The sequence below is a fragment of the Teleopsis dalmanni genome, chromosome 2 (genome assembly GCF_002237135.1).
Source record: "Teleopsis dalmanni isolate 2A chromosome 2, ASM223713v2, whole genome shotgun sequence".
Taxonomy (NCBI): domain Eukaryota; kingdom Metazoa; phylum Arthropoda; class Insecta; order Diptera; family Diopsidae; genus Teleopsis; species Teleopsis dalmanni.
The window spans coordinates 145,528,912-145,544,603 of record NC_051847.1 but is presented as its reverse complement, the minus strand read 5'-3'; the positions used below and the strand labels follow the sequence as shown (position 1 = coordinate 145,544,603).

Sequence of the window (15,692 nt, the reverse complement as noted above, 5' to 3'; positions counted from 1 at the left end):
ATTATAAAAAATTCAAGCTACAAGTCTGTTCAGCTCTTTGGCAACATAATAAATTGCATTCAAATTTGTAAGCAGAAAGAGGAAAGATTTTCAATTGAACATGAACATGAAATTCTCTGCAAGTATTTTTATAACATATATTTTTATATAAACTATGAAAACTTGCAAATAAGCGAAGTTATCATGCATATTTTCTCTAATTTAATTTGTTTTATTTTTTTATTTTTCATACATGAAAATATATGTAATCAAAGGCGTACTTTTCAGCGCCGCCTTATAATGAAATTTCTTGCCTGCCACATTTTTATAATTAATTTAAGATTCCACGCGCTTTATAAACAATTTCATTTTATACTATATTTGTACTCTACATTCGGAATATTAAGACATATGCATCTATTAGAGATGATATTATCGGTGAGAGATGATATAAATGCATTTAAACAATTAAAAATTCAAAACAATTTTGTAATAGCAGGGTCGAAATTTTTATTAACCTAGTAATTTATACGAAGCTGTTCGAAGAGCTATCTATTCGCCAATCGACGCCATTTTAATATTTCATCCTTAATTAAAACATTTTTAAACATTTAAAACATTTAAAGTTTACAATATTTTTTAATAATGAAAATAGCTGAACATCGTACAATAATTTATTCTTTGTAAAAATGTATTAGGTGAATCAGCTTCTGCAATAAAGAATGGTTTGCAAGTAGATTGTTTACATGAAGAACGTTCAAATACTACATCAGCACCAGGAGTCGCAAAAAATAGAAGATATAAAGGGACTTTTTAAAAGATCTAGAGTTTTTTTTCTAGACACAATAAACAAGCAATATGTTATTTGAAATTTGAGTTTGACAATGCAACATCTGAACCGATTCAGAAAGATTTTTATGCATTGTTTTTTATAATGACTTTAAAGTGCCTAAAGATTGATGTGAACGCAGGTATTACAGTCAATTTAATGGGATAAAAAAGGAATGTTGTTGCTAAATTTAGGTTAATAAATTTTGATCAATAAAAGATTGATAAATTTAGATTGTGTTGTTTATAAGCGAACGAAGGCATTTTTATTTTTGTGTTCTAGAAAAGAAGTTATATCTGATGGAGTTCAAACGTGATAGTGTGATGGCTTTATATTTGACTGAAAAAACACAAGTGACTATCGTTCGAGCCGTCCAACATCTAAATAAGAACAAATTATTTGTGTTTCACATACCGTGATACTAGTAGCGTTGCCCGATGCCCAGGAAGTGAACAAAAAAAACAGTAACAACACTAGAAATGATTCGTAAAGTGAAGAAGCGAGAAAGGATGCAACACGTTTTGAAAAATAAGCTCGGACTAAGGCCATTGAATTTGAACGTACATGACTTTACCGATGAACAAAAACAAAGTTAGAGCCAAAAATTATGTTCCACGCTTTATCATCAATACAGTGGTTATCGTGTACACCAGAAATAAACCCTTTAGATTTCTCGGTCTGGGGCAGTTTATAAAGTAAGGTTCGCACTAAAAAATACCAAAATGTTGATCGTCTGAAGCAAGTGTTAAGAATGTGCCAAAATACTGTAAATTTGCAGGCAGCGTGCGATAGCTTCAATAGCCTTCCGAAGGCCATAATTCACGCTAGAGGTGATTATATTGAACCAAAATAAATGAACTTAGAAATTTAAAGTTCTTTTCGCATATTTTTCTTTATCTTTCATTGAATTTAACAAAAATTAACAAAATAGAGCGTTTTACTTTGTTGCAATATTTGTTAGCCACCCTGTATAAAACTATTAATGGATCAAATGTACTAATAAAGGTACACAAATGCATTATAAAAGAAATGTATAACAGATGCTGAATATCGCTATTTGATATGTTATTAAAACAAGGTTATATGACGCGAAAAACTATTACTTTTAAAGCTTATGGCTGCTTTATAAACAAAAGAGACTATAATCATAGGTAGATATGGATATATCCTAGAAATGTATTTTGACCATCTCAGCAAATTATCAAAATAATTTTAGCACATTAGTTCTTGATTATAATTTAGATATTTAAGATAATTGTCACTGCTGTTGTTTTAAAGTTTCTAGGGAACCGTTACAACCACACTGACGATCAATATCCATTTTATTCTTTGACAAACCAGCCACTATAAGATATGTGAATTTTTGATTTTCAATAACAAGAAGTCTTTCGATTTCTTAAATTAAATGTGTGCTAGATTTAATTACTTTGATTTTTTTCCCATGACTCTCCTCTCCAAGATTTATTTCTACATGGAAGCTAATGTCAGAAAAAGTCAGAATTAAAATATTTTGATGTCTTAATGAGTCCAATGCAACCATTTTCTTTACTACCGTGATGAGTCGCCACTGTAGTCAACATGTTCACTGTTTTATAATAAAATCTATATATATAATAATTTGTTCTAGTTCAATAACCTTTTCTCAGTAGTGAACGTACCAAAATTGTATGTGTAGATTATTTTTTGGCATTATAAAATAATTATTATTAAATAGATACAAAGTGCTCTTGCTCTATATGTGTATGTCAGATATGTTTGCTTCTTTTGCGCATTTGTCAGTTTTGGCATCAAAAATGCACTCAAAATTATATTTAAAATTGTGTACAAGGTTAAAGTCAACGGACATACCTTTTTTTGTATTTGTCTAAAACCGCAATCTCATTAGATAAAACATTTTTATGGGAAAAATTTATTTGACAGTACATATGTATCATCAAGAGTAAACTACGACTGAAAGGTAAAAAACCAAAAAGTAATGTGGTTAATAATAAAATAGTGGTCATTACTTACCACTTATTTAAAAATTCAATACTGAATAGAGGAGTATTTTTATCTCATCCAATGTAAAGGCACTATAGGTAATACAAACAATGAATAAATATCAGAATCAAATTTTAGGTAGTGATAGGTTAAAGTAGCAGCTTGGGCACCAAATTTACTTTAGCACAAATAAAGTCTCATTGTTACACGGTTAAGTTACTATCAGACCTAAAGAACTAACAATAAAGACGTCCATTTTACAAAATGAGATTCCTCCCATTTAGGCAGAAAGAAAACAACCTGACTAATCTGCATTAGAAGGTGATTAAAAATACTATATATATAAACACTGAACTAAATTTTAAAGACGATGTATTTGAATGAATGATCCACTATTGCCGGAGCTGAAAAGAAGACAACGAGGATGCTACACATTTGCTTTGTAATTGTTTAGCGTATACATACAGTAGATGCTATGAATTTACTTATAAGAGGATCTTAGTCATCTGCAAACTCTGTTCTTAAAGCAGATTTTGCGCTTCATTGAAATTTCGAAATGTTTTTAAACATTCTAAATTTTTACACTAAAGCATATCCAAGTGAATACCTAGTATCTAGTACCCATTTTTAAACCGTTTGAGTTTAATACGATAACATAACATAAATTCACAACTTAATGAGCTGAATTGGTACATTTTAGTGTTCAAACTTCCAGCTATCTGCTATGTTAACTGGAGCTTTGTCACTGTCACAGTCTTATAACCATATCATTAATCTGTATTAAAAAAGTTACCCCAGATTTAACAATTGAAAACGGCATTGTAATTACCAGTTAGAATATTTAATAATTACATACTTTGCATACATGAAGTACTTGAAAAAGGACAATCCAATCCAGTGATGCACGGAAAGTGGTGCTGTGATTTTCGCGTAAACCATAATAAAGTCCAAAGTCGTATAAATAATATGCGATAATAATAAGCAGAATTTAAGAGGCGTTCACATCGATACATTCGCTTGTGTCTTAATGAAGATAACTTAGAGTAGGTAGGGAAGTGCAAGAAAATTGCTAGCTAAAACACCACTTTAAACGAAGTTCAGAAATATGTCCGTTAAATTATAACTACACGCATTAATTGTAATATACATAAATTAGAAGTTAAAAGAAAGATCTGGAGATCTGATGATAGTAGACACCTATCAATGTTATATTACATCATTATGTATGACTAACAATTTTCAAATAAATAAATTTATGCTTCATTCTTATTTATAACAAAGAATATTTAAATAAATGTAAATTATTTATTTATTAAAAATTATTAATTAATGATAGTTTTAAGTAAAGATTTATTTATACTCGGACTTATCATTCAAAACGTATTTTAAATACAAATAACGCAACCGCAAGTACAGAAATATATTTATAATCTGAGTCATAAAACTTCCTGAGAACTATACTATAGAATGAGTTCACAATTTTAACATCGATTATACTATAATAAATTAAGGATTATGTAGTAAAATTTTTATAATTATAATCGAAAAAATTGTGTGCATATGTAGATAAAATGTGCATTAAACATTCTGATATATATGAAGAAAATTCAACCTACCTTGATTGTAGGAATAATATTCATGGAATTCATAGGATACTCATTTAACATTTTATCCATATTTGTATTAATTTCTGTAAGCATTATATTGGTTTTGCTTGAATTTGTATGAAGATTTGAAGAATTTGAAGTATTTGACTGGGTTGGCGATAATTCTATCATATCTTTATTTAGTATATCAACAATTTCTGTATTCATTTCCGTAAATTGTTCTTTTATACTAAATGGTGAACTTAATACATCATTAGATTTTCGAGATTTCGGTGGACTTCTAATAACAGACTTAGCAACCTTTTTTGGTGGGGAACTTGCATCGTATGTATGTGTGGTGACAGCACATAAGTCTCCAAGACCATCTTCAAACTCTAATTGTTCAGAGTATTTTTTAATTGCCGCATATCTATTTTTACTCACCGAAGCCAATGCAGATAAATCTTCATCATTTGGTGTTTGAGGTTCAGAGCGGCTTGTTGCAGATAATTTTATATCATTTGGTGTACTTGCTGTATCGTGTTCATCGCCTAACACTAAACTCATTGGGCGTTTTATAAGATTTGAGAAGAAATCCATATTTTCTTAATTTTTTTCTGCTATGCACTATTAAACACAATACTTCAATGAGTATTTACACATAAGCACTTATATGTAAAATTTTCAGTCAGGATTTGTAATTATCCATAAATATTTATATATATATTACTTTTTTTCTCACTTATAATAACTATATCGATTTTATGAAGTATATATATATTTAATTCATATGTTATATGATTTTTATAACTTTTGCTTTATCAATGATATAACGATTTCGAATTTATCAAATGATTGTACTATATCTCTATATCTCAAAACACAAGTAAATACACAATTATTTACTATTGAATTTTGGGAGAAATAAAATAAAAATAAAATACATAATTTTTGTCGGCGCTTACGATCCCGATGCGCGACGTTCAGTTGTTGGTGTTTACTGAATGTGCCGTGCTAAAATATCGAAATAAATTTTTTAAATATTTTGATTTTCAGTTTTTCCACTACAGTGCCACAGTTAGAAATTTCGCCGCAGGGGGTTTTCATCAATAAATCTATTAAAATATTATAAATAGAAACAATAGAACTGTGGAACTCAAAACAGAGATTTAGAAAGTAGAATATATGTGAGTGCGAAGTTAAACTCTCTTATCTCTTAGAGACGAACAATAACTTTTTAAATCATAAATCTACTTATAGATACATTACACAATGTAGTTACATGCAGACAATTACAGGTCTCAACTTATTATAATTTGGCAAGATGAAAATATAGCCACTTGTCAAGTACATATATGGTCGAGGGATTATATGTTCTTGCGAGAAGGGTAGAATTAAAAGAGAAAGAGTACAAACAATGATCAGATGAGGTTATTTTCGACTTATGGTAGGGCGCTCTGATATTTTTATGCGTGCATGTCTTTTTGAACCTTAACAATTTATGTGAATAATTGAAAATTGATTTTATATATATATACATAATTATGCACAGTTCATAAAAATTTTTAATGAAAGAAATTAACGTAGTATTAATACATCTTATTCTTTTGCAAAACTTTTACAAAACCTATTAGTTGATACTGAAAAATTAACTATGTTTCCGAGGTTATTGTGAGAGCTTATTGTAACACTTTCTTTGATTTAAAACCTTAAATCTCTTTAACCTCCATTTAAAACGGTTATTGTGGGTTAATACGTAGCTCATTGGGAGCTTAGTACATATCACGGAATGGAGTGGTGTACTGAACTTGAAACCTCTTCAACCTTTATCAAAATCCGCTATTCGAAAATTTACAACTAGGTCATTGGTAGTTTAGAAAGTTTACAGCTAACTCATTGAAACTTTAGACGGTTATTAGCTAGCTCATTAGTAGTTTAGTATATACTATAGACTGCAGCACATAGTATACTACTATGTGTTTCAGATTGTTACCCTTGTTGTATTTCTATATTTAGGATACTTATAGCGTTTCAAAGAGTTTATTCCCTAAAATCAACTAGAACTAATATTAACTTATAAACAAAAGCATATTTGCCCTCTTTCACTACGTCACTGATTTGCTTTTTATCAGCTCATTTGTTTATAAAGTCTGGTTGCTCTTGATAATACGTGAGGCTGCTGCTCTTGACGGGGCGTATATAGATTCAATACTATTTCTAATTCATTGTATCTTTTCACACCGTGACGTTGAGATGCTGACGTTGTTGTTGTTGTTGGTGTTGTTGTGATGATGATGATTAGTGAGAGCAGTTTAAATTTAATTTTAATTTTTTTCTTTTTCTTTTTTCTAGAGCAAGTACACTAATTAGATCATTTTGCATGAATGTCGAACTTTGTTGAATAGTTGCTTGAGGAATTTATAACTGTTCTTTAGATTATTTAATAGCTAATGATGATTGTTGGAAATCAAATTTGTTTATTTAAATTGTAATTTTAAAAAATTTTATTCGAAAGTATTGATGTTGGAAATCGTAAGTTGAATGACTATATTATGAAAATTTGGTATAATTTAAATTTTGTAATATAAAAAATTATGGTGGAATAAAAAAAAAATTATTGTTTTAATGATTAAATTTTTTTATTTATGTATTTTTTAACGGTCCTAATGTCAAATAATACAGAACTTTTAAATTAGTTATAGAATTTTACGGTTATCGATATTTCGACTATCGTCTATAGCACCCTGAAGATGACTATTGGCCAATTAACCCATAAAAAAGTACATAAATAAAAAACTTTTATACAACACCGAAAATATAATTTTTTTTATATATTCTAATCTTTATTAAATAATTAGAATTCATTTTGTAAACCTAATTTACACAATTTGAAAAATAATTAAGCAGCGACGTTTTAAAACTTATAATTAATATAACAAAACTCTTTTAAGTTTATTGACCTATAAGACTTCTTGACTGACTTCTTTCATGTTAATATTTTTAATCACTAAAGAATGACTATGTTAAGAAGTAATAAATAAATCAATTATAATTTGTTAATTATTTTCTTAACAAAGTTTTAACTAAAAATGTTAATAACATCGGGCGATATTATATATAGTAAAGAAGAGAAACAAATTTTCTAGGTTCTCAGAAGAATTTTTCATGATCGCTGCGATTCAATCAGCATCATCCAATCAGCATCATTAGCCAAGTAATTTTGGGTCCAATGTGTCTTCTAGAGAAAGGTGGTTTTGACTCAAGCCTAATATTTGCGAAGTTATTTGTATTTCGGTATGTATACCTAATTCATTACCACTTTATATCTTTAACTTTAATTTGAATTACTTCACTGTTTGTTAATATTAGATCTTTATTTATTATCGTATTCGGTTAATATATGCCATATATTCTTCTTAGGCAATGGCTGCTTTTTATTTATAATTTTTAGAATAAAAATAAATACTTGTAAAAATTCAACATCATCGATATTATAGTCGTCACTAACCTCATTCTACAAGTCTCTCTACCAATGCTGATTGAGAACCGATGTTTATTTAATTGGGTACACCTAAGGCAACGTGTCTTGATCTACACCGTACCTTCAAAAATGGTTTTTCTAATTGACTGCTCATCTACTCATATGATATATAGGACGCACTTATCGTAATCTGTCAAGGTTAATTTTTGTAACTGTTCCTGTTTCAAGATAGATAGTATACAGTTCGTCGCTGGAATCGCACTTCCTCACATATGTGAGGAATTCTTCTCCGTAGAAGTTTTCTCTGGAACGCGGTCAAGAAGTCAAAGTGTTTTTGGCTAAACAACCAAGTTTCAAAACCATTGTAAAGCATTATTTTATACAGTAATATCTTGAATGTTATGGTAAGATTTTTAGACTTCAATATCCTTGACAGTGGTTGTTTTTAACTGATTTTGATTTATTCAAATAATGAGCTATTAAATCAGCATTTGTAATAGGTTTTTATTACATAAAAACAATTTCAGTTTATCAGAAAAATTTTTTGATTATTTATTATAACGTCAAAATAATTTCAAAATAATGCTCTCCTATTCAACCTGGATATGTACTAATCAGCGAAGAAACCTTAACAATAATTGAGCTCAATAGATAAGCACTAGTAGATAAGAAACTAATACTTTAAGAAATTAAATTATCTGCTAATGTTTTCATTTCATGAATAAAAGATGTAACATACGAATAAGATCAAAAATTGCTTATTTTTTCCATATAAGCTTCTATCATCCGTAAAAATATGTATTCTAAAAACGTAATTGTTAAAGCAGAGGTAAAAATATTGTAAGATAAGAAAAATAAGATTATCTGCAATACACTATACATATCCTTTCTTTATCTTTGATACTGATTGGAAATATATCTAAACTGTATAAAATGATACTTAAAGATGCAACCATTGCCGAATGGTGTCACATCAAGATCATTTTGAAGGTATCACAATAAGATGGTGATGCAGTGATAATGAAGTATCTGTAATACCAATTATTGTGACATTAAGATTTGATCGATTTGCAAGCCGAATTATAATACTAAGCATTTTAATACAACAAGCTTAGTTCAATTGTAACATTAACATAGTATAAGTTAAATAGATTAATGTTACTGCAATAATCGTGTGCTATAAACTATAAAATATTGAACATACCCTTATACGACGATTAAATTTCATGTGCTCCATAGGATAGTCAATCATTAATTTTTCAACATTTTGATTGATTTCCGAAAGCATTTCTTTCTTATCAGTGGAATTGCTTACTAATGTTGAGTTACTCACGTCAGACGGAAATTCTATTGACTTTTCTTTATTTAGTTTAACTTTAGTTCTTTTATTAGGATCTGTTGTTTCTTCACCAATATCATTTCGGTGAGCAGGTCTCTTTTCTACTTGTGTGTGTGAAATATTTGATCTTCTCGTGTTGTGAGGAACAAAAGCTCCCAGTTCTTTAAGATATGAACGTTTAGATGATTCTTTCATTCTTGATTATAGTCTATCGTTAATTTATATTTGCACACGACTATTTTAGTTGCTCACCGTTTTGTGAACTGCTTAAAACTAAATTCTTCGATCACTTTATAAGTCTTCGAAAAATATATGTGATACTTTCCCTTGTGCGTTAGTTAATAAAATACTTTGAATATTGATTCGAGTTACAATAATTAACAAAAGCGTTAGACAAAAAACTTCTGAGCACAGTCTCAGTTAACATGCACCATTGATTACAAATTTAGTGAACTATAACGATTCTTTCGATCAGAGACTTCATTCTATGCAATTTTTTTTTGAAGTAAAAAATATATATTAAAATTTGTAGCTCAGTCTGGTTTGTTTTCTTTTTGAAATTAAATCATAAATGGATATTTTTCCAAAAATGTTTTATTTTTCAGTGAAATATTGATTTTCAATTAATTAATCAAACTTTGCACATTTAGAAAAAACCCGTAAAGGAGAAAATAGCAAATATACGGTTTCTTATTAAAACTTGAAGAAATGATTCCATAGAATTTTAAAGTGTCCAAATATGAAGACTTAAATCATTAACTCAGCAGGAACAATTATTCACACGATATATTGCATCCATATTGAGTATAAGAGAAATAGCGAACGAAAATTATTATATCATTTACTTAAGTAATTACATCGGTTATTAAAAATAAACCAAATTATTTAATATAGAATTGTATTTAAAAAATTTAATTAATTGTGAAATTTAGATTAATCGCTAATTGAGATACATGGAAGTTTATCTAATGGCCTGCCACTGCAACCAACCAACGAACCACCAGGTCAAATATGCAGCGTTTTATTCGAAAACTGTTGCTATTTTGAAGGTAATTTTATTATACGCCTTTCATAAAAGTTCCCATCCTTAATGATAAAAAATTGAGACTGTCGATTTTCACAAACCTTTCTTGAAGCGAATTTTTTATCAGAAAAATCGTTCACCATGGGTAGGAACAAATGACGAACTTCTCAACAAAGTACCTGTAGCTTATAGCGAGTCATATGATGTCTATTTCAATTGGCATATCTATTTATTGTTTTTATCCGTTCATCCTTTTTAAAAGGAATGTTTTGTCTTAGTAAACAGAGTTGTTAAATCTATACTTCGACAACACTTTTAAGTGTGTTTCTCTGCGGAAGATATTTGCGGTGTCCAAAAGTTGTATTGGCATATGATCTAATTTCTCAATAGCCTGATCTGAAAATACTAACTAAATGAACTAGATATCATATAAAAGTAATTTTGAATATATGTATAGATTACATTGAGTTAATATCTAATTCACATGTAATCAAAACAATTAGTTACAAATAATCTCTGTCTAATTGTAAGTGTAAAACCTTTAAAAAAAATATAGCTGAAAACTGTTTCTCTGTATTTTACATCAAAATTTCTGTCTATCGAAAGAAGACCCCAAATGCCGCAAACTCCATTAACATTATTGGATTTAATAATCAAATTACTTCCATTTTTATATGAATACAGTATATATATAATTATTAAAACTATAGTATATATATACTTTGGTATTTATATATATAAAGACATGTCACTCATTTTTATATAGTATAATTATAGCGAGATAATTTTATATTTGCCAAATTGTTTGGGTTAACTGATCGAAAGATTTATAGCTATATAAACATTCATACTGTGCTCGTCCCATACCAGCAGTAATTTGGGGCGTAAAAAATAAAAATATAAACAAAAACGCAACAGTATAAATATAAATATATATTCACAATATATATAGTCCGGTTTGTTTAATTATTATAAGATGCAAGACTTGTATCTATCTAAATTTATCCAGCACACGTATAATATTTATGGAAAATTTATTTTTGTGGCATATTTAACGCATTAAGTCTGTACACAATATGTGAGTAAATGCATACTATCCCAACAGGAAATGCAAAATTGTGTATATTTGAATCTACGAGTACATTTATCTCGAAGATGGATTTACTATCCGAACATAAGTTGAAGAGTGAAATTTTAAAATAATAGGTAAGATATAATAGTTACATTTTAGTTTTTTATATGATAATTCAAATATAAAGTTGAAATACAAGTACTTATTTGATTGAATTATATTGAAATGATAATCTCACGATCTAGATATCTAGTAAAGCGACCTAAAAGATCTATTGTACCCCTTAGTCAGATTAGAGTGTTTCTTCAAGTCAGACTTCTTTAATGAAAGACAATATAGAGCCTATCTTTCCTAATCTTGGATCCTTATGATCCATGAAATACCCTCCTAGGTGTTTCTTCCGCTTGTGCATCAGTGCCTGGCACTTAACAAGCACATCGTAAGCAGTTTCTCTCTCTTCTCTGCAGTATCTGCAGTCTCAGTTGTATTAATTTCCTTACTTCGATAGGTGATTATCCAATCTACAATGATCGTTCAATAATCTCGCAATAATTCTTAGGTTATTTTTTGATTGTTCTATACAGGGCCCATTGTAACATCATCATAAACTTAATTTGTGTTGAATATTGAAAAATATTTTATCTTCTCACATTAACATTGGGTGCGCCAAAAATGTGTCTTTAATATACTGTGGATGAAAATATGTAGGTACTTTCAGATGCTCATATGGTATTATGAGGTAATAAAGTTATTCCAAATAATAATTCGGAACTCAATTCATCATTAAGTGTATAAAAATTACAAAAGTTACATATAAATATTTCCAAATAATTAGCAATATCTACATTACAATAACAAATCACCATTAAGATTAAAAATCAATAGTTAGAGGACTTCTAAGAGATATTCTAAATTATGTATGTATGTATGTATGTACATTGTGACCGAAAAGTTTTCGGGAAATTTTAAATAAAACGCAAAATTCTTAATCTTCATCAATATTTATTTTATCTCCTTCAAAATATGCTCCATTAGAAGCGATACACAAATGCCAACGTTTCTTCCAATCATCAAAACATTTTTTATAGGCGCTTTCCGGTATGGCTTTGAGTTCCCTCTGCGAATTCTGTTTTACGTCTTCTATGGATTCAAAACGCGTTCCTCTGAGTGGTAATTTGAGGTTGGGAAACAGGAAAAAGTCACACGGTGCAAGATCAGGTGAATACGGTGGCTGTTCGATGGTATTTATTGAATGTTTGGCCTTAAAATCGTTGATAATGTTGAACAAATTGAGGTGAATCGGAACAAGCCGGGCGTTGACACGTCGCATACACAAATTGTCCACCAAAATCAAACGAGCCATCTCACGACCGATGCCTAGCTCTCGTGCTATCTCTCTAACACTCACATGAGGATTTTTGAACACGATTTCCTTTGCCTTTTCAATGTTTTCGTCGGTGGTAGAGGTCGAAGGTCGTCCAGAACGCGGCATGTCTTCGACGGTCGTACGACAGTCCTGAAAGGCTTTGTACCACTCATAAACTTGAGTTTTCGATAAAACTGATTCCCCATAAGCCTTTTGTAGCATTCGCAACGATTCTGCACACGAAATTTCGTTCGAAAAACAAAATTTGATGCAAACTCTTTGTTCAATATTTTTTTCCATTGTTTTTTTCGCAACGCACTACTGAGGTGAACTGGTTTCAACAGCTGCCGTAAACGAACTGTCTGACAGATCGCGCTCATTTTTGGCATAGTAATTAAGGACAGTGCTGCCAAACTACATAAACTTAAAATATCGAAAAATATACAGCGCGCGAATTTTAAATGAGAATTTCCGAAAACTTTTCGGTCACAAATGTATGTATATTTATTTTCATTTTAAATTTCATTTTTACAGTATGATTAGTGAATCTTAAATTAATATATAATTAAATATAATTAAAATAGCGACTGTGACACATGTCGTCCGTCGATTTATGGTGTAATAGTAGTATTATAAAATTATCAAAATCTTTGCAATCACATTGACCGATACGTTTATACTAATGTCCACATGCGTATATTAACTATGTTTCCGTATTAATCAATGAAAATAGTATCATGAACAATTTAAAGCTTTTTAATTAATTATTTTTATTGCTACTGGGTTATATTCTTTATTAAGCATTGCAGTATAGCCTGCCAGCGCAATGTGCTTTATGCTAGATATTCTAGATTTGTAGTTGTATGTAGGCATTATGATCCCATTTTAAAAACCAAAAGACGTATATTGTATAAACAATGACATTGTAGATTGCAATTATTTATATATCAAAATTAATTTTTTAGACTATGTGTTGAAAGGATATTTGCAATGTGCGGTAGAATTGATTTATAAAAAGTAGTATTTTGAAGTATTTTATTTTATAATAGAAGAAAAACAAGATTTAGCAGAAAATCATAAAAACTATAAATATTTACTTATGATTAAGCCTGTGATAATTGAACGTACTAAATTTTAAAGTAAGATTTACTTTAGTTTTTTTTCAGATCTATGATGTTTAATAAATTGAGACAAAAACATTTTTGCTTTGATAATAGTTTCGCAATCTACGCAGAGAAAGACTTGATTAGCAGGTCCAATGTGGATAACAGTCTTTATGCTGGCATTCATTTCTGTAATATAGGAGTGGTTTCTGAAGCAGAGATAGCAATATACTTTTTATGTCATAACTTCGATTCACACTGCACTAAATTAAAGAAATCGGAAAATGTTCCATTTATCTGTAACATAAATAATTGATCTCTGATAAATATATATTTAAAAATAGGCCGATCCCTTTGTGTTTCAAGCCAAACTTTAAAACAACTTACAAAACATAATTATTAAATTGTATATGGCTCATCTATAACATAAATTATAGTATTTAAAATAGGATAGAGCCCTGAAATTATTTGCGAAATCTGACAGACTTACTAACACCGCGTTATCAAATCTCAGAATGGTTACAGGCTCCTCGGGGAGATATGCAGATCTGAGGTCAATTATTGCTTAGTCTAATGAAGTGATAAACAATAATCCAGTCAAGGCGCAAAGAGGGGTTTTGTAGAAACCTCGCAGTTAATAGATAGTAAAAGTGCTCAGGTGCACTGACTCAACTCAACTAGCCTCAACATATATATATAGTATTTAAAATAAAATAATGATGAATATTGTTTTATAATTTTGTTACTTTATACTTTGAATACCGTAGTATAATATATTTTAACTTACAGTTCTAAATGAAAACTGAACTGAGCAACAGTTTCTGAAGAAGCGAACTTTGTATCAACGATGATAAAATGCCGTAAATAAGATAGAATCTTACATACACTAGTCTAAATGCATGAGTATTGTACTATTAAGGATTTTTCTTTTATGATCATACTTTAAATCTATACTGATATCTATAGAATTAAAAATATGAATATATAAAGTAATTATCCTCTCAATTCTTTTTTACAGATACGAAGAGTGCACTTTGAATCGTAGTACAATCAATCGTCTATGCGTGGCGGAGCTAAGAGTGGACTCGTAAGAGTGAAAAACTTAAAACATACCTTATACGAATAAATAATAGGGAAGAGTGCACTTTAAATCGTCTATGCCAAGAGTGGTTTCGTAATGAAAGTGAAAAACTATCAAATACGAATAAATAATAGTCCATAGGTCTTGTTACAAAATATGGACTTGGAAACTTAAATTAAATCTTAGAAAATCACGTACTAAGAATTAGTGCTGTTCATAGTATTCGGATATTTTAAAACCCGAAATTATTCGATTAATCCGATATCAACGAAGTCTTCGGAGTTGAAAAAAAAAAAATGGGAATTTTTTTAAATCCGTAGTGTTCGAATATCCAGATTTAAATTATTCGGAGAAGTCATGAGCAAAAGTTAATCGGAGAGCATAATAATAAAGATAATAGAATTTGTGGTTGTTTGTACGATTTTATGTGTTTGGTATTTTACGCAGAATATTATATGTATGTAACGTTTGTTTTATTTTATTTTCTTTTATTTTATTAGATATTATTAAATAAAAAATTTACATTTTGTTTACTTTCTAAAATGTGTGTCACGTAAATTATGTTTCGAAAATAATGGTAGAATAATAACGGTGGGGTGTCTCCAATTTTGTTTGTGTGATGGGAAAAAATATATTTAAGACGAATTTATGTCAATGACTGGGAATAAGTTGCAAGAAATTAAGAAGACTGGAGGAGTATTACAATGCAAAGACTGTTTTTCAGCTACAGTGGCCACGAAGAAGACATTACAACATTCAAATCTCCATATACTAACAATTGCCTTAAATACAGTTGTTAGAATATGATCTTAAAGCTCACAATGATATTATAAATTTTTTTTGTTGTATTTG

General features: G+C 29.3%; 1 protein-coding gene and 1 long non-coding RNA gene across 5 annotated transcripts in view; one reads left to right on the top strand and one right to left on the bottom strand.

The window, feature by feature from the left end:
* LOC119673859 (transforming acidic coiled-coil-containing protein 1) overlaps nt 1-9,716 on the bottom strand; it is a 33,648-nt gene extending 23,932 nt beyond the window's left edge. The window contains exons 1-2 of one of the 4 annotated variants that reach the window (XM_038084939.1): nt 9,060-9,149; nt 4,405-5,001 (exon numbers count right to left, since the gene is read on the bottom strand). In XM_038084939.1, the coding sequence (XP_037940867.1) occupies nt 4,405-4,974 (570 nt within the window). In that variant the 5' untranslated portion in view covers nt 4,975-5,001; nt 9,060-9,149. Of the gene's footprint in view, nt 1-4,404; nt 5,094-9,059 lie in introns of those variants that run through there. The other 3 variants (XM_038084941.1, XM_038084940.1, XM_038084942.1) reach the window with 3 other exon arrangements.
* On the top strand, nt 6,821-15,275 carry LOC119673860. Its single transcript, XR_005252192.1, has 3 exons — nt 6,821-6,906; nt 7,521-7,668; nt 14,778-15,275. It is a non-coding gene; the product is annotated as an uncharacterized LOC119673860 (long non-coding RNA).
* The last annotated feature ends 417 nt before the right edge of the window (nt 15,276-15,692 follow it).